This window comes from Chiloscyllium punctatum, chromosome 10, assembly GCF_047496795.1.
Source record: "Chiloscyllium punctatum isolate Juve2018m chromosome 10, sChiPun1.3, whole genome shotgun sequence".
NCBI lineage: Eukaryota > Metazoa > Chordata > Chondrichthyes > Orectolobiformes > Hemiscylliidae > Chiloscyllium > Chiloscyllium punctatum.
Genome location: NC_092748.1, coordinates 24,084,591 through 24,109,031, shown reverse-complemented (window position 1 = coordinate 24,109,031; position 24,441 = coordinate 24,084,591). Strand labels below are relative to the sequence as shown.

The 24,441-nt window shown below is 39.7% G+C and overlaps 1 protein-coding gene across 4 annotated transcripts in view; it reads right to left on the bottom strand.

Annotated features, from left to right (window-relative positions):
• pcnt (pericentrin) overlaps positions 1 to 24,441 on the bottom strand; it is a 310,379-nt gene that overhangs the window by 118,871 nt on the left and 167,067 nt on the right. For 3 of the 4 annotated variants that reach the window (XM_072578710.1, XM_072578712.1, XM_072578709.1), the window contains 4 exons: positions 20,971 to 21,177; positions 16,288 to 16,323; positions 13,560 to 13,792; positions 6,620 to 6,739 (listed from right to left, as the gene is read on the bottom strand). In XM_072578710.1, coding sequence (XP_072434811.1) covers positions 6,620 to 6,739; positions 13,560 to 13,792; positions 16,288 to 16,323; positions 20,971 to 21,177 — 596 coding nt within the window. The remainder of the gene's footprint in view (positions 1 to 6,619; positions 6,740 to 13,559; positions 13,793 to 16,287; positions 16,324 to 20,970; positions 21,178 to 24,441) is intronic. The other variant, XM_072578711.1, reaches the window with a different exon arrangement.

Below are 24,441 nucleotides of genomic sequence, written 5' to 3'. Positions count from 1 at the left end.
TATTATAGGATGCTGAGGACGCTTAGGGTTACCATATTAGCTTTCTTAGTATTGGGATCTTGTCAAACGATGCCGTCATCTCTATATTTGTTATTAACGGTCCCGGAGTCTGAATATCCACAAGTAATAGGGGTCGATGCTTGCAGTCTAGCAACATGCGCAGATGTAAAGTATCAGAGGGAGTATATTTCCTCCAAAATCCTTCTTAAGACCCTACCGGACACAAGGTATGGTTCACAAGAACTGTCACCTGGCATCATTATCCATAGAGCTCCCTTTTGCCCAGCCCTAGACTGTCCTGACAAAAAGTGCCACTCGATATATCTCACCATTAGAAATACCTCCTCCCAGTTGCCCACATAGTCCCCTTTCCGCTTGGGTGGAACCGAAATAGGAAGGGCATGGAATGTATAATAGCCCTGTATCAGGATAAGGCTGCATGGAATGATAGGAATTGTATATTCCTATCTCTACAGTTCCCTCCCTTGGAGAAGACAGATTTGAAAGCGCGCCCCCCCCCCCCCCCCCCAACCCCGGTTTTTGACCATGGTCGGGAATCACACATCGTGTGTAAGCCGACAGGGTACAAGTCGGTCTAGAGACTTGGGGGAGCTAAGGTTATGTATAGAAACTCAGAATGACACCGAAACGGACAAAGGAGGGAACTACTCAGGCATTCCGAGGTACAATGGAGGCAGAATATTGTAACCTACCCTATCTCTTGACTGGGGAGGGATATGTGCGATTGTGCAATTGATAATCCCATTCACCTTGGCATTTGAGAAGAAGGTGGTAGTAACAAAGAATGAGAGGAGTAAAAGGTCTTATAAGATACTTCCTTTGATGATTGGATTTATCTCGACTCTATAGGAGTTCCTAGAGGGGCCCCCTATGAGTTCAAGGCCCACAACCAGATTGTGGCAGATTTTGAATCGGCCCTATTTTGGTGGGTAACGCTCAACAAGAATGTGGATTGGATAAACTATATTTTTTTTTACAACCAGCAAAAATCTATCAATTATATTAGAGATGCAGTCAAGGGTATTTCTGAGCAATTTGATGCAACCAGTAGAATGACCTGGGAAAACAGACTAGCCCTAGATATGATCCTAGCCAAAAAAGGGGGTGTATGCGTGATGTTAGGAGGTAGCTGTTGTAACTTTATTCCAAATAATACAGCACCTGTTGGGTCAATCTCTCGTGCCTTGCGAGGATTGACCACCTTGGCGGAAGAATTGGCTGAGAATTCTATGGATAGTGATGCCAGGTGGCGGTTCTTGTGAACCATACCTTGTGTCCGGTAGGGTCTTAAGGAGGATTTCGGAGGAAATATACTCCCTCTGATACTTTACATTCACGAGATGGCTGGAATCATGGTTTGGGAAGTGGAAAGGCCTGGTAGTCTCCATCCTCATCTCCCTGATAGTGGCAGCAGGCTGTTGTATCATACCTTAGGTACGAGGGTTAACCCAGCGGCTAATTGAGAAGGCCTTGGCAAAACAAATGCCTCTAAAAGGTCATCAGGCTCAACCTCTTGAACAATGACCTTAAGGAATTAGCCACTATAAATGAAGTCTCAGGGATGATGCTAGCGAACTGGAAGGCAACGTATGAGACAAATGCAGAAGACAACACTTAATAGCCAAGAAGAAAAGGCGGGGGGAATTGTAAGGTATAGGGTTAAAATTGTGCAGAATAAGGGAACAGGTGTTGCTTCTGCAAAGCTTACATTATAAAATTAGGCTGCGCATGCCAATATTAAGCAGTGAGAAATGAAAACAGGTAGAATTATCTATGACTAGTAGGGCAGAGCAACCGTGTAGCAAGATGTACCAGGCATAGGAAAACAGAAGAAGCGAAAACAGGTAGAATTATCAATGACTAACAGGGCAGAGTGACCGTGTAGCAGGATGTACCAGTAACAGGAGAATAGTGTGCCAGTTACAGGAGGGATGTGGCCAACGGATGGAATTTAGTTTGGCAGGACGATCGCACGAAGACAGCAAACTATGCCAGGATAGTCACATATAAGTAATGAGATAAATAAGAGTAAGGGACGACAGGCTTAGAGTATTGGGAGAAGTAAACAGAGGCGGAGAGAAACTAAACAAAGGTGGAGTGAAGCTAGAGCTTGTGATTGGTTACTTTTGCTGTAGCGCGTAGCCTATGGGATGAAAGGGGAGGACCGAGAGACCCAGCTGAACAGCATAAATCAGAATGTAACCCTCAGATCGGGGTGCTTACTCGTTAGGCACCCGTTCTTGCAAGTATGTATCAAATAAAATTCGCTGCTTCAGAATTTGACTCAAACTGAAATTTATTAATATGCGAATTTTGTTTCTCACAATAACAATCATTAATTGTTGCATAAATCCATCACTGAGGTTCTTTAGGATATCTATCTTCACCTAGTCTGGCCTACACGGTACTCCAGACCAACAGCAATGTGGTTAACTCTTATCTGCTCTCTGAAATGGCCTGGTAAATTCAAAGACAGTTAGGCGTGGACAATAGTACCCACATCACATGAAATAATGCATTTAAAGAAGGAATATATTTCAAGTTCCCGATTTCTCAATTACTGCCCTAAATTATGACAAGTCTGTCCTACTGATGGGACATATCAGAAGTGACAGCACAGTGGTATGCAGAGTGGAGGGAAAGAGGGCAGGAGGGAAAGCACTATTGATCAAGCTGGCTCAGTTCCAAACGAGATTTCTGTCAATCTATGCCAAAAAAAAGTGAAAGACCTACTTGGCATTTTCCTCACAATTTATCTGTCCCAAGTACATCTGCCCATGATAACATTATTAGAATTGACTATCTCAGTCCTTGTGGTGATAAAATCCCATCTTCACACTGAGGATACAACCCTGCTAAAAAGGCCAGATTCTTAACAGATTCATATCTGGGCATCCATGACTCATCATGGGTTTTTGGCAGCAACCATAATCTAAACCTTATTTCCCTGCATATCCTAAATTTCACTATTACCTTCAAGCCAAGAGACCAATCCTAGTTCAATGAGAAGTACAGGACAGCTTGCCAGGGCCAATATAAGGCATACTAAAAATGAGGTCCCAAACAAACAATGAACCTGCCGAGAAGGTCTGCGTGCATATCAACTAGTGGGAAGCATTGCATGAAACAACTATAACTGGATCAGATCAAAGCTCTGCACTCCTAAAGCATCATGCTGTGAATGCTGGCGAACCATTAAACTAACTACAGGAGAGGTTTCACAGACATCCCCACTCTCAATGATAGAGAAGCCCAGGATGGCAGCTCAAAGGAAAAGGGTGACACATTCACAAAACCGTTTGGCCAAATGTGCCAAGTGGATGATCTATTGCAACTTCACTGTGAAGTACCCTGCATTATAAAAGCCAGTTCGCACTGGCTCAATATGTATCAAGTAATGGCTATAGGCAGTAGAGAGAGAATTCACAGAAAGTTCATTAGTCTGATTCTTGATATGGGGGGATTGTCTCATGAGCAAGTTGGGACTCTATTTCCTGTAGTTCAGAAAAATGACAGGTGATCTCACTGAAAAATATAGGATTCTTAAGGAAAATACATTATAAATACCGAGAAGATATTTTCCCTCATTGGACCTTGGCATTGTCTCTGACTCAATTTAAGATTGAGGTAAGGAGAAGTTTCTTCTCTCAGAGGGCTGTGTGTTTTAGGAACTCCTTGCAACTTAAAGTTTTTATTCACAGGATAATAGCATTGCTGGCTAGGTCAGTGTTTATTGTCCATCCCTAAGTTAAAAATCAACTCGATTGAAACTACATTGCTGTGGGTCTGGAGTCACATATAGGCCAGACCAGGGAAGGATGGTAGTTTCCCACCCTGAAGGACATCAATGAATCACATGGGTTTTTTCTGACAATCGACATTATTAGACTCTTAATTCCAGACTTTTATTAAACTAAAGTTCCACTATCTGCCATGGTGGGATTCAAACATGGATCCCCAGAACATTACTTAGCACTCTGGATTAACAGTATAGTGATAATACCACCAGACCTTTGCCTCCCCACAGCTGGGTGCAGACCTCTTGCATATCTAAGGCTGAGACAGATTCTTGATCAGTAGGAGATCAAAGGTTTGGGTAAAGGGCAGGAAAGTGGACATGCGGAATCTCAGACCAGGCACAAGGGGCTGAATGGCCTAATCTTGTTTCTATTTCTTATGGTCTCAGAGTAAAAACTTTATATTCTCCTCACTCCCTTGGTTCGCCAGAATTGGTTTCCCCCTCTCTTTGAATCTTTCCTTTTTACTGGGATATATTTTTGCTGAGAACCATGAATTACCTTTGTAAATGTACACCACTGCTTGTCTGCTTACTTTCCTGCTAATCTATCTATCACTTTAACTAACTCCATTCTCATTTCATTGTAATTCCCTTTGTTTAAGTTAATCAGTTCAAGTTCTACATGCTTCAGAGATTTGTCATAACATCTCTGAACAGCTTGATTAAAAAATAACTACCCTGAGGAACTCCACAGAGGGCTTTTGTGACATGGTGGAGGCATCCCTATCTGAGTTAAGAAGCTCAGTTTCAAATCCCATCTGCTCCAGCAGTGTATAATAACATCTCTGAATAGGATGATATTTAAAAATAATCTAGAAGTAATCAGGTTCCCAACTTCCCTAAACAAACTCAGCGTAAGTGGGAATCCTGAGGAGTAAGTTGGATTGCAGTTTGTAACTTAAGACTTCCGTCAGGGATCTGTTGACAGTTTGGAATTATGAAATTCAACGGCAAAATCCATTCCAGACAGAATGAAGCCTAATACTCTGTAAACAGTTCGCCAAGATTTGAAACAATTTCCTAATGGGAATGGAAACAAGCTTTGGAAATTGCATTTGATGCAGGGACAGGTAGAATGCAAATGGAGAAGTGAGATGGCAGGCTGAAGGCTCAGAACAATTGGAGTCCAATGTATTTTGACGCAAATACTTGGCTCATTTCTGTGCAAAAGATAAAGACATTTTAATAGGATCCTAATGCTCATGGATACATTTATATCAGACAATATCTGTGGGTCTGGGTGGGATGCTCTTTGGAGAGGCGGTTTGGGCTGAATGGCCTGTTTCCACATTGTAGGGATTCTATAAATTTCTTACACAAGATAATGAGAGGCATAGGTAGAGTCGATAGCCAGAGACTATTTCCCAGGACAGAAATGACTAACACGAGGGGTCATAGTTTTAAGCTGGTTGGAGGAAAGTATAGAGGGGATGTCAGAGGCGGGTTCTTTACACAGAGAGTTGAGAGAGTATGGAATACGTTGCTGGCAGCAGTTGTGGAAGCAAGGTCATTGGGGACATTTAAGAGACGACTGGACATGCATATGGTCACAGAAATTTGAGGGTGCACACCTGAGGATCAGTGGTCGGCACAACATCGTGGGCTGAAGGGCCTGTTATGTGCTGTACTGTTCTATGTTCTAATATCAAAACCTCAGGAGCAGATCAAAGAGAGCACTTGTACTTCACTTAACTGAGGCAAAAATTATTTCAAATACAGGGATGTCATTATTGGAACTGAAGTCTCATTCCATTCGGTATTTACAACTGCTTTGGCCCTGTAGTCTAAGTATTAAAATGTTAACTGAATGATCTTAAAACTAAGTTAGGAAGGAAAGTTCCTAACCAAATCTAGCTTTTCACCTGCTGCTGGTTACATATATCAAAATGAAACCTCACTATGACCATACTCCCACTGTCATTCATTGGAGAATGCACACAATTGTATTTGCAGAGCATAGAAAAGAACAGTTGAGTGCAAATGTTCAGCAGTTAGCTACCTTTGAATACAGTAGGGATGCTTGCACTATAAGGAGATATTGTGGAAAAGAAATGTACAGTCAACATTTAACCAGGACTGCAAGGCTTCAGTTCTACTGATGACCAGCTTAATTACTCATTAAAGTACTCTTGCTTTTTATGGCCTTCCTAAACAGACTTTAGAAGCAACACGAGTTGGTAACCAGCACATTAGTATTAATACTATTAGGAAAAGTGCAATTTGAAGGAATTAAATGTGAATTTTGTGCAAGGAAACACGCGTATATCCAGGTGAGGCAAGAGGCAGATGTTAAAAGGAAACTATTAGGGGCCAGGTAGCATGCAGCCAGGTTATCACTAATTGATCAGAAGATAGACCACTTGTTTTCATATCTGCCATGGCAGATAAATGCTCTAAAATATTCATAGTTTGAGAAAGAAAAAAGTTGCTGTAGAATTCAAAAGACTTTTAGACAGGTACATAAATAGGAAAGAGTTACAGGGATAAGGGCCAAATGCAGGAAAATGGTACTTGCTTAGCTTTGAAACCTTGTCGGCATGGACAAATTGGACTGAAAGGTCTGTTTCCATGCTGTATAATTCTATGATTAGCGAGTTTTGAAAAGATTTGTACCTCAGGTTGAGGTTCCTGAAGTAAGTTTGCTTGCTGAGTTGGAAGGTTCTTTCTCAGACATCTGAAAATGATCCTCCCAGCTCAACAAGCAAACTTATATCCAGAACTCTATGATTCTCGATATAAATGTAAAATGTGTATTTGACTGAAAACAAAAACTAAAGCAAGATTAAGATAAAGGTATACCTTGGATACTGTATAATCACTGCTTCCTTGTGATTTTAGCCCCTGTTTTAACTGTGTCTCCAGATTTGCGATTTCTTGTTGGAACTCGTCTCTCTCATGTTCACGCTCAGCTGCTTGTTCCTGAGTGAAAAAGGATACAAATATTTCTGGTATTCTGCTGCTAAATATATACATTATTCAGTTTTCACATTATAATTTCCCATTCTTCAGTTTATGGTCTCCTGATTTTATACTTTAAATAGGAGATACACAAAGGGCAAAAAGCAGGCCCCCCCGGCATGTTAAGATACTAGTTCTTCAAATACAAATCCTATGTTGAGCTCAAGTTTCAATTAAGTAAAAACAAATGCTTCCACAGCTTTAGTGAGAGGGTGCATCTGATGTTGCCTTGGCTTGGCTCTCATGCTCTCCTTTCAATAATGTACAATGAATAATGTACAGGATAGAAAGATGTTGCAATGATTGATGAAGAAGTAGAAGATATGTTAATAGGTGACGATTCTGATTTTGTTGACTTCTATTTGGTAGATGCATTGGTAATTAAAGTTTTTGGCCTTGAAAGATTGATCAAGACTAGTTTGCTGAAAAACAACAAAATGTAGCTCTCTGTAAAACCACGTCTGTAGATTCTTCTGTATAATCAGTTGGCTTTTGAATCCAAATTCCTCTATAAAGTGGGTCTAAAACCTGGTATGAAGAGAGACATCAATATGGGTAGTAGGCATAAATAGGAAATTTGCAGGAGGTACAACAATTGGCCATATTTTTTGTAATGAGAGAGAAAGCTGTGGACTGCATGAAAATATAGACTGGGCAGGTTGGAACAAAAGTGCCTATCTGAATTTGCTCAGTGAAAATAATGTATTTGAGAAGGTCAAACAAACAATAATTCATATGATACTAAGAACTGAAGAGGAAAGAAAGGAGCTCAAGCCACACACCTGCAGGTTCCTGAAGGGAGCAGGACATGGTGGTTCAGGCTAATGTACGGAGTATTTCTCTTTTACTTTATAGAATATAGGAACAGAGAAATTTCATAGAAAACCGACAGTGTAGAAACACGCCATTTGGCCCAACAAGTCCACAACGACCCTCCAAAGAGAAACCCACCCAGACTCATTCCCCTCCCCTATTATACTGCATTTCCTGTCACTAATGCACCTAACCTACACATCACTGAATGCTATGGGCAGCTTAGCATGGCCAGTTCATCTACATTGCACATCTTTGGACTGTGGGAGGAAAGCAGAGCACCCAGGGGAAACCCACGCAGACACGGGAAGAACGTGCAAACTCCACACAGAAAGCTGCCCGAGGCTGACATTGAACCTGAGTGTTATATAGATTACTTTTGCATTGCACCATTTACAAAAGCATTTTGAATGTGGGAAATGGAAGCACATTTTCAAAATCTGCAAATGACATTAAATTGGGAGGCACAATTAATACAAAGGAAAGTTGTGAGTAAATACAAGACAATATTAATAAACTCTGATTATGGAAACCTTATCAAAGGAACTTGAAGGTAGAACAGTAGGAAGTGGTCATTTCTATAAAACGATTTAAAACTTGGAAAATAACAAAGCGATAGAGAAGCAAAAGGACTTTGGGGGTACAAAGTACAAGTTCACAAATTTTTAAAAGCAGCAAAGGTTAACAAGGCCAAAACAATTACAGATAAAGTTTGGAGTTAATTTCTAAAACAGAAACAAAACTTTTCTGCTTTATGTTAAACTTGCACAGAACTTTGTTTTTTTATAGCAAATTTGTAATTCTTTGCTTAGGTGTGGTATAAAAAAGGTATATATTGGAAAAGATGTAACAAAAAAAAAGCATGATCCTTAATAGAATGAAGAAAGAAATTAATGAGTGGATGTGTTGCAAATGTCAAACCAAAGAAAAGGAGAGACAGATTAACATAACGCGAGTGGGAAAAAAAGGCAACCAAAACTTTTTAAAAAAATCTTCAATTTACTACCAGATAATGAAGCAGATAAAAAGATCAGCAGGTACTCTACTGTACCTTTCATCATCTCAGGTGAGTGCTTACAGCCAATGAAGTGTAGTCACTATCACAACCCAGGAACTGCTGTAGTAGCTAATGTGTGTTCAGCAAGTTCCCACAATTATTGGGATGTCCAATGATGTAGATTGTATGATAACTATTAGTCAGATAGCCATTTATTCTCTTAAACGAACCTGAAGTTAAAATGATGACTGACACTGCATTAACATTGATAATATAGTTAAAAGATTATTTACTATTAATTATGATTGCTAACTTTTTGCAGTGAATTTGATTAGCAATTAACATGAATTTTTGGACAAGATACAGTTTGTGCAAAGCAAATGGAAAAGCAAGATAAATCAAGCAATAACATTTGGAGATTTGGAACTTATAACATAGAACTTCATTTCTATGAATCTGTGAACTAAATTTTCACATGACTTCTGACATAAGCTGTTAACACACAAACTAAATTGGCTGTTCACACACCATTACCCTTCCAGGAAGATCTGGCTGAACGTATTTTAAATCAGTGCAAATTTCACGATTTTCTTCACTGTTAACTGGAGCTGATCCAAGTGCCAGGAGAGTGAATACGAAAAAGCCGGAAGCAGTCAGTGAGGTGGAGAGGTTAGTCTTCAGGTGACATTATCTATAGGGAATTGGATGTTTTGCTACAGTAGATTTTATAAATGTTAGCATGACCCCTCTCAGAACTATTTTCTACTGACAGTAGTTTCTTTGTACTCCTTTTCCAAAATTGGAAATGTAAATCGTCAAACTGATTTAGGAGCTGAAAGTTTGGATGCTCAAGTCCCAGTCCAGAACCTGAACTTACAGCTTAATCAATTCATTGCAGTACTAAGCAAGGACTGTGTTGTTACCCAGAAGTGATATATTGTGGGCAACTGGCTACAAAACTCCATCACTAACCCTAACCTCTCCCAATACTTCCAAAATTTGTGAAGTAGAAAGGTCTATGGATTTGTTGGGCAAAATTATGCAATTAAAATAGACCAACAGACTATTCACTTATGCTATGCATAGACTGGCTTTTACACAAAGATCACTCATTAAAGGTATCTAACTGGCAGACGTGTTGATAGAAACCAGGGTGGAAATATCATAAGCACTAGCCATGATCTTCTAGATCTTCTCAGGTATGCAATGGGCAAGTGCCAGATGAACTGACAATGGCAAATGTTACATATTAGTTCAAAAAAGCACAAACGTACTAACTACACATAAGTCAGTTTAACCTGCATGATGTTAAAGTATTTGACAGAGAACTTGGGACAAAAGTAACAAAGGAAGTTATTGAGCGCTTCTAAAATGTAGGAGCACAAGTAGCTGTTTGACCCATTGAGTCTGCTCTGCCATTCAATGAGATCATGGCTGATCTGATAAGCCTTAACTCTACTTTCCTGTCTTTCTCTCCCAACATCTTGATTCCTTTCTACTGGCACCAGGATGAGCTCCAGTTAGCAGTGAAGAAAATCATGAAAGTTGCACGGAGTTAAAATACATTCAGAAGTGCATCTATTTTGCTCTTGAATTTATTTAACAACTCAGCATCTGCAGCCCTGTATGGTAAAAAAATTTCAGATTCATTATTCTCATGAAAAATTCTTTTACATGTCACTACTTTTACATGTCATTCCCTTTGAAATAAAAAGTGAACATTCTATTTGTCTTCCCTACTGCCCGCTGAACTCTGTTGTTAGCTTGTTGTGATTTAAGCACGAGGAATCCCCCCGTGCTGTAGTTTTCTGCAAGCTCTTTTCAATGAGATAAAATTAGATACTTCACTCTTCCTGCCGAGGTGCATAATTTCACATTTTCCCTCATGATACTTCACCTGCTAAGTTTTTGCCCAATGTATAACCTGTATAACTTTCTGCAGACTCAGTGTCATCCTTTCTACTTGTCTTCCCACCTATTTTTATGGCATCTGCAAAGCTGGTGACAGTACATTCTCTCCCCTTATCCAAGTCATTAATATATGTCGTAAACAACTATGGCCATTGATCCCTGTAACACTCCACGAGTTGGAAGTTGCCATCCTGAACATGTCTCCTTATCGCAACTCTGTCTTCTACTAGTTAACTAATCCGTTATCCACACTAATAGACTACTCCAGCTCTTTGGGTTCTTATCTTATGTAGCCTCAAGTGTGATACCTTATTGAGTGATCATTAGAAATCCAAATATATTAAATTCCCCTTTTTTATCCTGATTACCTCTTCAAAAATATTTTAATACATTTGTCAGGTATGATTTCCCATTTATGAAGCCATCCAGACTCTCTTTCAATATACAATGTATTTCCAAATATTCTGCTACTGCAATTTTTAAAATAGACTCTAATATTTTCCCAATTACAGGTGTCTATCGTGAACTGCATTTGCCTCCCTTTTTGATGAGCTGCATTGACAGTTTGCCAATTATTTGAGACTTTTCCAGAATCGAAGGATTCTTGGAAGATTACTAAGAGCGCAGCCATTGTAGCTCATGTTGTTAATGTGATGTATACACACATTCCCAAAAAGTGAGAAGACACTGCCAAATAGACATGCCAAAGTTAAGCCTATGAAATTAACTTAATATTTTCGCAAGATTCTGAAATTGGCTAAATAATGGGAAACAAAATAGTACTGAATGACTGATCTATGGAATACAGAAAAGTATAATAGTGTACCCGAAGTGTCATTATTAGGAATGTTGCTTTTCTTGATTTGTATTAATGATCTAGATACATAGGTCACAACTTCAAAAGGTGCACAAGACACAAACTTGCAAATATTCTGAAATGTGAGGAGAATAGTGCCAAACATCAAAAGGATAGGGGGCTGGTGGTATGGATGGATATGTGGCAGACTGAATTAAAGATGAGAATTATAAAGGGATACGTTTTGGTTTGAAGAATTAGGAGAGATGAAAAATACAACTCATTGAAAGCCACACTCCAGATAACAAATGCTCAAGTGGCACTTTATAATTAAAGAGTACTAAAGCAGGAATGTATGAACAACATTTAAAATATACTGGTCTGGGTACTGCAGTTCAGATTGGCTCCAGAGATGAGGGTCTTTAGCTATATGAATAGACTGGAGAAACTGAGGTTATTATTCAAGGTTTGTGTAAAGATCTGTAACTCGGGTGCTGGTTGTCGTGGTTGTGGGTACGTTCACCGAGCTGGGAAGTTGATTTGCAGACGTTTTGTTCCATCTAGGTGACATCTCAGTGCTTTGAAATCTCCTGTGAACCGCTGCTATACTGTCTCTTCTGGAATTTATTTGGTTTTGTTTCTGCTGCTTTTGGTTGCTCATTGTAGTGGCTGGTGTACTGGGTACAGGTCAATGCGCTTGTTGATAGAGTCCATGGAAGAGTGCCATGTTCCCAGAATTCTCTGACTATCCTCTGTTTAGCTTGTCCTATGATTGTTGTGTTGTCCCAGTTGAATTTGTGGTCTCTGTCAACTGTGCGTATGGTTACTGGGGACAGCTGGTCGTGGTGTTTAGTGGCTAGCTGATATTCATGGATGCAGATCATTTGTTGTCCATCTGTTTGCCATATACAGTGTTTCATGACGAGGATTCATTACGACCTAATGCACTTGCCACTCTACCTTACATTAAAAAAAAGTGACTTGGAACTGACAGCTAGACTTCTCCGACCATGGGATTCATGACAGCCCATAAACCTAGGAGAAAGTGAGGACTGCAGATGCTGGAGATCAGAGCTGAAAATGTGTTGCTGGAAAAGCGCAGCAGGTCAGGCAGCATCCAAGGAGTAGGAGAGCCTGAAGAAGGACTCATGCCCGAAACGTCGATTCTCCTGCTCCTTGGATGCTGCCTGACCTGCTGTGCTTTTCCAGCAACACATTTTCAGCCCATAAACCTAGTCACACTCAGACAATAACTCACCAGGACAAAAAATCCAATACCCATCATGTGCAAGACTAACGTAATTTACAAGATTCCATGCAAAGACTACACAAAACAGGCAGGCAACAAATAATCTACATTCACGAACATCAACTATCCACTAAACACCATGATCAGCTGTCCCTAGTAGCAATAGAGACAGATGACAGGGATCACGAAGTCAACAGGGACAACACAACAGTCAACAGACAAGCTAAAGAGAGGACAGTCAGAGAATTCCGAGAAGCGTGGCACTCATCCACAGACTCTATCAACAAACACATTGACCTGGAAGCAACACAACAGCCACTATAATGAGCAACAGGAACCGGCAACCGGAAGCTGCAGGAATGGAACCAAATAAATTGCAGAAGACAAAGTACAGCAGCGCTTCACAGGTTGCTCCAAAGCACTGAAGATGTCACCTAGATGGGGACCGAAATGTCTGCAAATCAACTTCCCCGCTCAGCGAACATACCCACAACCATGAGGTCATTATCCTGAGAACAGAGAAAGTTGAGCAAGATTTGATAGAAGTATGCGGTAGATTCAGAGGAGCTTTTGCATTGGAGGATACTCTGAGAATTAAGAGTATTTAGTAAAAGAACTCAATTCATGTATTTCATGTATTTAGTAAAAGAACTCAAAGCAACTTGAGGATGAATTTTGTTTGCACGTGAGTAGTTATGATCTAGAGTGCAAATTCTACAGGGAATTGCATAAGCAGTGTAAGGGGGGAACAGTTGCATGGCTTTGGGAAAGGGTAGGAGAAGGGGTATTACTGAGTAGCCTGTATTTGTATTCTAACAATTACAATATGATGCCAGGCAAGAACATATTTTCTTCTCTCATGCAAAACTGTGGGTTTTAACTTTATGTTAAATCATTGGTGCATGCCATTTTCCAATTTTTTTTTTAACAATTAAAATTAGTGAAAATTGGTAGGATTTGAACATGCATGAAAATTGCACTAGCCCATTATCCCAGTATAGTCTTTTGTCCTTACATCTATAAAATGTCGATAATTCTTAAGTTGCTTTTCAAGTGCCTGAATTTGCTGCCGCAAGTCAGCAACCTCCAAATGCCATTTATCCTTCAAATCAAGGTTACGGTTTGTCTCTTCCTCAAGCTCTATTTCCATTCTCTTTGCCCTCGAGAGGAGATCAGCACGATCTTTATCTGCTTGACATTGGATGTCCAACTTCTCTTTGGATAGACGCTCTGTCTCCTCCAGTAATCCTAAACATAGCAAAGAGGGTATCAGTGAACAACAAATGATAATCTGATAGCAATATCTTAAATCATGTTCTAAATGTATTTACATTGTAAATCGCTCAAAATCACACACTGTCCTTGAATTTGAGCAAAGATTCATGTTACAACTTCTGATACTTTGTTATTTCATTCATAGCAGAGCAAGGATGGGATGCACTAAAAACCAATTCCCGAGAAACACAAAATATTTCCAACATCCTAACTCTTAGACTGGAAATCTTCAAATTTCCCAGATCGTACTCTGAAAAGTATCCGACAAACACCACCAAAATCAATCCAGACTACTAACAAGAAAAATCAATTTTTGAATGGCAGCAGCCATGTGAATATGTTTTAAGAGTTTTGTTTTCTTAAATTCATATCTCTACTACAATTCTATGGTATACACCATTCCTGAAAATATCTCCCAATGTATTGGTAACCCAACACTGACCTATACTCACATAACTGCGACCATCTAACTTCCTTGTTTAACTGATATTGTTCATGACTTTCTCTTTGTCCTGGTTCCCATCTTTTCCTTTAAATCTACCATCATCAAGCACCTTGAGAAAAAAAAACAACTTTTAATCCAACCGGCAACACTCAGTTCTACCTCACCATCATCCCTCTCCATTCCTCCACTGTCACAAAATGATTAAATTCTTCATTCCACATCCAAAATGCCACTGTCTTCAGTCACCATTACAGATTCTGTTTACTAATTACTAACTCCATCCCTCTCCCTGGGAACTGCGAGGCTGCCCTGATCTCTTCACAATCTTCCTCTCAGTTCTGACCACATATCCACACAATCACTAATGCCAAAAAGGTCAATCTCCAAAGATGTCTTTTATCTCCACTTAACTCCAGGTCATCTGCTGCTGAAACCTTCATTCATGGCCACGTTGCTTTTGATCTGCATCCAATACATTTCTACACCGGGAGTCATGTGATCATCCACAGCTCCACCACCTGTGTCTTGCACCAAGTCCTATCCATACATCAACCTCCTCTTCTGTGACTGGCTTTGGCTCCTGGGCAAGTGCAGCTTCAAACAAAATTCACAATCCTTGTAATTAACACCCTCCATGGTTTTTTTCCAATACTATCACCATCACATACTATCACACCACCTTGTAAAGAACCTGTATTCTGGAATCTTTATCCACCCAGTGTGGTGGGCATGACTGTATCTGCACCTCTGAAATTCCTTTCCTAAACCCCTCTTCCTCAGTCTCTTGATCAAAGATACTTATTAAAAATGGCCTCTCCAATTAAACATCTTTCCTAATGTTACCCTTTCTGACTCAGTATCAAATGTTATGAAACTCCTCTAAATAATTTTGAGACGCTTTATTACATTTTTGAGATTTACAAAGTAAAGAGGGGCAAAGGCAGCATAGGCTTTAGAAAAAAAATCACAAGTTTGGTTTTTACATTTCAGAAGGAAGACAGAAATGCTCTCTCCTCTTCAGATGCTGGCATTTCACTTATTACAGCAATGTGAACGGTTCTTGAATTTGGGAGGAATTTTATGGCATTACCTGTTGTACCATTGCCCATGTCTCATACTGGGAAGACTCTACCATCGGATTGTAACTACATGGAGTCAGTTATAAGGATATCCAATTTCTTAGACAGTAAATAACATTTTAGAAACAATGAGTACAGAGTGGGCCAAGCCATGCAGAACACATGCAAAATGCAGGATGACTCAGTATACTGGTGAGAATGCTTCACTACCAAATTTACAATGGAAATATGGCATCTGGCTGTACTGGATATCAGACATAACACCAATCCAGAAAGATGAGATGACTGCTGCATTGTTTGTGACAAGTTCCAGGACAATGATACACATTAGAACTTATGGTCATGCTTGAACTTGGAAGGCTTTTTGATTTGAACAGAAAAAAAGGAAGGAAAAGATCATTCAAGCACCTCAAAACTGTACCAACTTACACAGAGGCAGGCTAAATGAAGAATCATGGCTGAAACTAGAAGCAGGGGAAAACAATCACTATGGGGAATTTATGCTGCTCCAAGGCATTTCTTTAGCACAGAAACAAACCTCAAACAAAAATTTTTCAAAAGTCTCAATTATACAATTCGCCCACTGGGCGAGAGGTGAGTCAGAACTGTTTAAACATTTGGGACTAAATCCATTGAAATGAAATTTTACATTCCACTTATTCAAACTGGATTTACCAATGTGGCAAAAGAATGAGATAAACGTTGATAATTTGAAATAAGGCGCAATAAAATTCAGATAATTTTGACAGAGAGCATGCCTGAAGTTTTAAAACCATGCACAGCACTTCCTAACAAGCACAGATTAAAATAAAGTTGAATAATATCAAGCAAATTTTAATTACTCTGACCAGAGTAAACCAACAGTTTGCAATCAAGATGCTAAGAACATTCAAAAATCACTCGTTATGCAAATCATGTAGCTTTGTTTCCAAAAAGGGACAAACCTGAATCCCCTTCGATTACTGCTTCAGTATGAAGGCCTGAGAAATAGAGGCAAGAGAACACACCCATCATAACCAAATACATCACAGATGCTGACTACTGGGCATGCTGACAAGCTGGAAGCGATGGCAATGATATCGTGGATATTCATTACTGAAAACTTATCTACTCACTGGAATCTCTCAGTGAAATGAAACCAGTCTATTAATGCCCACCACTATATTTGTTGAACATTAAAACACAAAAAGGACACCACAATTTTAGAACTGAATTATCTATATATGAGGAACACATTGATATTTGAAGACAGCAGCTTTTCTCATTTCTGCAAAAGATTTTCCCTGATGTATAAATGGATTGGCCACAGTACAGTGACCTTTTCGCAACAGTTCTTACAAGCCATCTGATATTCCAAAGTCTGTACGACACACAAGGCAAGTGTTTTAAGAGCTAGTTAGGATATATATACAAAAATAAATTTAAGGTGATGGGTAATGACAGCCAGCATGTGTCAGAAGCTTCATTGCACTGGTTCCTAATTTTTTGTATCCAATAGCATCACCATCGGCTAAATCTTTCCACACAGCATTGCATGTGGGAATCTCACAAACCGTAGGCAGAAAGGAATATTAATGCACATGGATCTAAAATGATTGTAAGGTAGAAAAACTAAGCACGGGTAGCTTAGAGAACCCAATATCCATGAAGAACAAATTTTGTAATCAAGATTTAAGTTTATTCTATCAGCCCACAAAGGACGATAAAAGGTTCCAAAAACTATAACAAGTCAGGCACTATTTTAAGACAGTGGGTACTTATAGTGAGGAAATAAATGCCGGAGGAAATATCACAGAAGCGCTTCACAGGAGGCTCCCAAGCACTGAGGATGTCACCTAGACAGAGGACGAAACGTCTGTAACACAAATTCCCAACTCAGCAAACAGAACCACAACAACAGGAAATTGTTAATATTAAAATTGTTAATTTTCTTGCTGGTTCTTGCCTATTGAAAGACGTTTCTTTTTCATAGAATGTGGGCATCAGTCACAAGTCCAGCATTTGTCACCCAGCCCTAACTGCCCTGAATGGAGTGGTTTTCGGACAGTGGTTATTATTCAACCACATTGCTGTGTGTCTGAAATGGCATGTCAACCAGACCAAATAAACTGGCAGATTCTCTTCTTCAAATGGACTTTTTGATGAATTAGATGGGTTTTTCTGACTCTTAATGTTCACTATTACAAACAACACCTTTCAAATCCAGACTCTTAATTGAATTGGGATCTGGACCAATGTTCCATGAACTTTAAGTAGCCTGGGTCACTAATTGAACGGTATTACCCCATGATACCGTGTCCTTTAATGATTAACTATTGGCAAGATTAAAGCATGTTGATATCTTTAGAATAATAGCATTAATAGACATTGTAGGTAGGGACAGCACATTGGTAGCTGGAATGAAAACCAAGAAACTAAAAGGAACCTTGCTACATCTAAGTAAATAGTTGCTATTCGTACGTACGATGTAGAATGGAGCTCATCTCTCCAGCATGTTGTTTTAGACTGTGCCATTTGCGAATGAGGCTTGAGGCTTGGTTCTTGAGAACTAACATAGTCTTTTTAATCCATTTTTTATGCTTCTATTCTTTGTACATGCATCATCACAGGTTAGAAATGAAGGGAGAGAAAATCAGCATCCCCCTCCCTAATGAGGTTAAATATGTCCTAAATGGAGGATGAATATTCTGGCTACGGAGAGAGTGCAAGAAAGATTTATCAGGCTGATTCCTTGGATGGTCAGACTGATGTATGGGAAGAAACTAGATTGGTTAGAATTACATTCACTGGTGTTTAAAAGAATGAGGGGGAATCTCATAAAAAGCTATAAAATTCTAAAAGACTAAACAGGATCAACATAGAAAATCAACATGTTCTTGATGACCAGTGAGTTCAGAATGGGGAGTGGGGGTCAGTTTAAGGATACAGGATAAGTGATTTAGAACTGAGGTAAAGAAAGATGTCTTCTCCCAGAAAGTGGTGACCCTATTTTATTCATTTACAGGATGCAGGTTTTTCTGGCTGGGCCAGATTTTATTGCCCATCCTTAATGGCCCATAGGGCAAGTAAGAGTCAACCACATTGTTGTGGTCAGGAGTCATATGTAGACCAGAGCAGGTAAGACTGACTGTTTCCTTCCCTAAAAACATTAATTTTCTGCCACAGATATCAGTCGGGGCCAAAATATTAACGTTTTCAACAGGAGGCTAGACATCAGTCTTAGGTTTAAAAGAAACAAAAAGGGTATGAGAAGAAGGTGGAACAAAGTACTGAGTTGGATATCAGCCATAATCATACTGAACAGCAGGAACAGATTTGGAAGACCAAATTGCCTATTCCTTCTCGTAGTTTCTATACTAGATTTTATTGTATTCTTTACAAATTAGCAAATACTTTTGATGAGAATACTTAAATATTTTTGTTAAAAAATGTTTGTAACCTACATCATCAGGACAGGAGTATCATCTAAATGATGTATGGCAATTAGAACATCTAGTTACAAATATTTTCTCCCAAGTAAACTGGCCACAGCTCACAAATCTAATATAAAGAAATGAAGAAATTAGACTGCAGTGACTCATTCTTACTGTTCAGATTAAGATCACCTAAAGATTTAAATTTCACATTGAATGGGGCAAAGCTATATTTTGATCAAGACCACTCTCAAATAGAAGCAATTAACAAGGCCCAACAGTTGCTGCTTGAGAACACTGGTGAACGATGAAATGAAGGTTGCATTAATCTAAACAATAAAGGATAAGATCTTGTGTAAATCGGCATAAAATCTGCCCAAGGTGACTGAAAAATACAGGAAGAACAAAGTTGACTAAATCATTATTTTGGTATTTGGAAATGTGACGATGCTGTCACTTTAAAAAAGTTATTTTGCCCCTTGGTTCTTGTTCAAAAGAGATCGTAAAGGCAGAGGCACTGAAGAATCTAATTTAGTAAGTTCTCCCAGTTCAGACTTTCTATAGTTTGTTTTAGCTGTGGCAGTCACAAGACACAGAAAGGATCCAAGCTTCAGCAGAAGATTCCTGACTGACTCTGCTTTTTGAAATCTCTTTGGAAATTGTCCCCTCCTGCGTGTAAAAACCTGTGCTTAAATTTACCCATTTGCCAAGGGTGTGCTTATTGGATGCTCTTGGATTGGAACAACTCCTTCGTTAAGTTGCTGTATTGGGTCAGTTAAGTTTTTCAATAGTTAAATTATTCTAAAGTCTGCTGTCTTTTGTTGGTGTTTTAACTGTAGTGTTTAAATAAATTCTGTTTTGCTTAAAGCCGAGCAGTTTGACAGCTGCATCATACTTGGAGTATTCACTTCACATTTGCCTTTAAAGTAAGAAAAAGTTAGGGACTTCTTAAAATATTTTGAGGGGGTCTGGCCTGGTCCAGATCAGAAGTCTGCATGAATTGAAGCAGTAGATTCAGTCAGTAGTAATCTATTACACTGCAGGATAATTTACATAAAAACCAAAAGGCAATGGAAGCAGAATATTTAAGGCAGAGATAAATAGATATTTGATAAGCATAGGTGTGAAAGGATAACTGGGGAGGCAGTGTAGAGTTGAGGTTACAAACAGACCAGCCATGATTTTATTAAATGGTAGAGAAGGCCTTCAAGATAAGCCAGACTCACCTTTGCTCAGATACTTTAGCTTTAGCCTAGCCAGTAACAAATTTACTTCCTAGTTGATGGCTGAACTATTGAAGATTCACGGAAACTTTCTCAGACCAACATCTAACCAACTGACCAGAACAGCAAAGTATTGATGCATTTTGTTTTGTGTGATGTCAATTCTTCCTAACTTGGATACATTTTCCGGAGTATAATGCAAGTACATAGAGATAGTGAAGGCCCATCATCAGTGTTCAGTTGTTTATGTCTTGTCAATCTTTAGTATTTTAATCATAAGTCAGTAATATTAATCAAATCCAAATCCATCGGATCCAGTCATTATTTTTCTGAGCCACTTGCTCGGCACCAAAGAACCCAACTAAAATGATGCAACCAATGTGACACAAAAATATTTCCTAGTTTAGAAACAATTCACCAAGTTCTTGGCTTTTGAGACATGGAAGCCAGAAACTCATGTCAAAATCACTTTTCTGTGTGGTGTTGACTTCACCAAGGCAGATTCACTTTGGAACAGAGGGTTAATTAAAAATGAAGAAATGATTAATTCTCTTTGCCATTAAAAAGTGGAGTTGTAGGCACAAATATTAATTTAGTCACTGCCAAAGGTGTCAGAAAACTTGTTATGTAAAGCATAATCTGGAATTTGACTTATTTTTATTCAATTGTGGGAAGTGGGCATCTCTGGGTGACCAGTATTTATTGCTGGTCCCTGTAGAATACTAGGTTTACCGTAAATTTAAACACACAGACCTCAAAAGGTTAGGCATGTGACATGCATCAATGTGCTTTTCAGGAAAATTAATGAACATTTGATGCCTGATGAAATAATGTTTAATCTCAAGGTCTGAGAAAGTAACTTTCGAACTTCAGGATACAGGAAGTACTGAAATATATTGTTTGAAAGATCATGCTGCTTTCTCATGGCAAAACATGTATTAGAGACTAATTTTGAAATTGGTGTTGGCAATAGTATAAAGTTGCTTCTTACCACGTTCTACTTCATTGCCAACCATGGCCTGTTTCTGACGTAGCAAAAGATCACGTTCCTCAAGCAGATGCTCGTGCTGCTGGTTGAGTTCATGAAACTGCTTGCTTAAAAGCTCCACCTTTAGGGCCAATTGTTGTTGGGATTCTTCCTTCTGCTGCAAAGATTCCTCCAGCACAGCTTTTTCAGTTACATACCCGTCAATCAATCCTAAAAGCAAAAGATATACACTAAAAGAACATATTTTGATCATAGTTCAAGCTGTCTTATCAGTCTTCATTTCTGAATTTCTAATGACTGTGAACTGTCATCTGAAACTAATTTTGACCAAAGACAATAGCGCAAATTGCTGAAAGCTCCAAATAGATGATGTAGCCAGCAGGAAAGAGACAATAAAGTGGTGTACAGTCACTTACATAGAACATACAGCATTACAGTGCAGTACAGGTTCTTCAGCCCTCAATGTTGTGCTGACCTTCAAAATTAATCTGATGCCCATCTAACCTACACCGTTCCATTATTATTTATATGTATGCCCAATGTCCATTTAAACGCCCTTAATGTCGGCAAATCTACTACTGCTGCAGGCAGCCCGTTGCGCGCCCCTACTATTCTCTGAATAAAGAAGCTAACCCTGATCTGTCCTACATCGATCACTCCTCAATTTAAAGCTATGTCCCCTTGTGTTAGCCTTCACCACCCTGTCTAACCCTCTGATTATCTTATATGTCTCTCCAACGAAAACAGCCTCAGTTCCCTCAGCCTTTCCTCGTAAGACCTTCCTTCCATACCAGGCAACATCCTAGTAAATCTCCTCTGAACCCTTTCCAAAGCTTCCACATCCTTCCTATAATGTGGTGACCAGAACTGTACGCAATACTTCAGGTGCGGCCTTACCAGTGTCTTGTACAGCTGCAACATGACCTCATGGCTCTGAACTCAATCCCCCTACCAATAAACACCAACATGCCATATGCCTTCTTAACAACCCTATCCAACTGGGTGGCAACTTTCAGGGATTAATGCACCTGGACACAGAGATCTGTGTTTACCTACACTGCCAAGAATTTTACCATTAGCCCAGTACTCTGCATTCCTGTTACTTCTTCCAAAGTGAACTACCTCACAGCTTTCTGCATTAAACTCTATTTGCCAATTCTCAGCCCAGCTCTGTATCTTATCTATGTCCCTCTGTAACCCACAACATCCTTTGGCACTACCCTCAACTCTGTCCACCTTAATGTCATCTGCAAATTAACTAACCCATCCTTCTACACCTACATCTAGATCACTTATAAAAATGACAAACAGTAGTGGCCCCAATACAGATCTTTGCAGCACACCACGAGTAACTGAGCTCCATGATGAACATTTCCCATTAACCACCACCTTCCATCTTTTATCAGCTAGCCAATTTCTGATCCAAACCGCAACATCACCTTCAATCTCGAAACTCCATATTTTGTGCAACAGCCTACCGTGTGGAACCTTATCAAGCACCTTACTGAAATACATACACACCACATCAACCGCTTTACCTTCATTCACCTGTTTTGTCACCTTCTTGAAGAAATCAGTAAGGTTAGTGAGGCACGACCTACCCTCCACAAAACCATGTTGACTATCCCAAATCCTTTTCATATGATTATAAATCCTATCTCTTATAACCTTTTCCAACATCTTACTCACAACCGAAGTAAGACTCAATGGCCTATAATTACCAGTCATGATTTGGAGATGCCAGTATTGGACTGGGGTGTACAAACTTAAAAATCACACAACACCAGGTTATAGTCCAACAGGTTTAATTGGAAGCACACTAGCTTTCGGAGCGACGCTCCTTCATCAGGTGATTGTGGAGGGCTCAATCGTAACACAGAATTTATTGCAAAAATTTGCAGTGTGATGTAACTGAAATTATACATTGAAGAATTGATTGTCTGTTAAGCTTTTCATCTGTTGGAATACAGTAATAGTTTCACTTCTTTCATGTGTAAATCACAAAACCCATTTTTTCAAAAGTTGCATTCTCGGGTTAGCTGTTATCAATGGTGATAGCTAGACAATATGTTGAAGGTGTTAGCCCCCTGTGTTCACAGGGGTTTGAAGCTGCCAAACACCTCTTCCTTTTACAGCAAAGTATTTGAGCTCTCTCTCACTCCTGCCAAAATTTTCACTTGATGTCCTTTCCTCCTAGACCGGAGAAAGATTGCATGTGAGACTATTTTACAGTATTTGCCCTGGCCAAGGATGCGTTTCGAGAATATTACTACAGAGGAACCTCGATTATCCGAATGAGATGGGCAGGCACTATTTCCTTCGGATAATTGATTATTCGGTTAATTGATTTCCTCTGGGGCTCAGTTTTCTGTGAAGTCTGCTCCCCGTTCAGGAGACTAGGCAAAAGCACACTGCTTGCGAGACCCCACCCCCCTGCCTACCTCCATGCTGCCCCCCCACCCCACTCCACCCACTCCCACTCCGCCCTCGGGCACCACCCACCCACCCCCTACCCAGTCCTCTCCCACCCCGCTCCCCCTACCGTCCGATCCCCGCTAGCAACTCCCTCCCCCCCCCTCACCCACCCAGACTGTACACCAAGAGTAAGACTGCTGCTGCCTTTGTTGGGTAAGTCTCCAAATAGAACCAAACACACACACACAACTTTTTGACAGGTTCCACCTCTGCCCTGAACAGGACAATGCTGGAGAAATTATCTGGGGAAGTGGGGTTTAGGGCTCACCCCATGTAGAGAGAGAAGGCAGGAGGCCAGTCATTTAGAGAAGGTGCCTGGACTGTTCAGGACTGTTCTCGGCAGCATTTTAGTAAGCCAAGTTCATTTTTAATCATTGTACCTGTAAACAAAAGACGCAATCTGCGTAAAAACAGCTCTTCTGACGTAATGTTTCTATCGGGATCTTGAGATGCCCTTTGGATAATCTGATGTTTGGATAATTGATATTCGTATAATTGAGGTTCCTCTGTATATTGCAACAGTTGTTTTGTTACTAAATAATATATTACGCTGTTAAGTTTTCCAACACAGTTAAAGTTAGACCAATTCTTCTTTTTTGGTTTGTATTTTAACTGCAGAGTAAGAATGATGTATGTTTTTCTTAAAGCTGCATGGTGCAACGAAACAAAGTACAGTGGAACACAGGAACACTAGCCTTTCTTAAAAAGAAAAAGTTAGGATCTACGCTATCTCCTTGACACATTTGAAAGGGGGTTTGGTCTGGTCCACACACTATATTGTCACAAGTGACTCCAGCCACACCTTCCCTTATCATAAGACACTGTAATGCTGAGTGTTACACAGTTAGCAAATTCAAAGAGGTGGTCACACCAGACGTTAAAGAAAAGTAGACAAGTAATTCCTCCGCCTCCGCCGTATCTGCTCCCAGGAGGACGAGTTCCACCACAGAACACACCAGATGGCCTCCTTCTTTAGAGACTGCAATTCCAACGCATCTC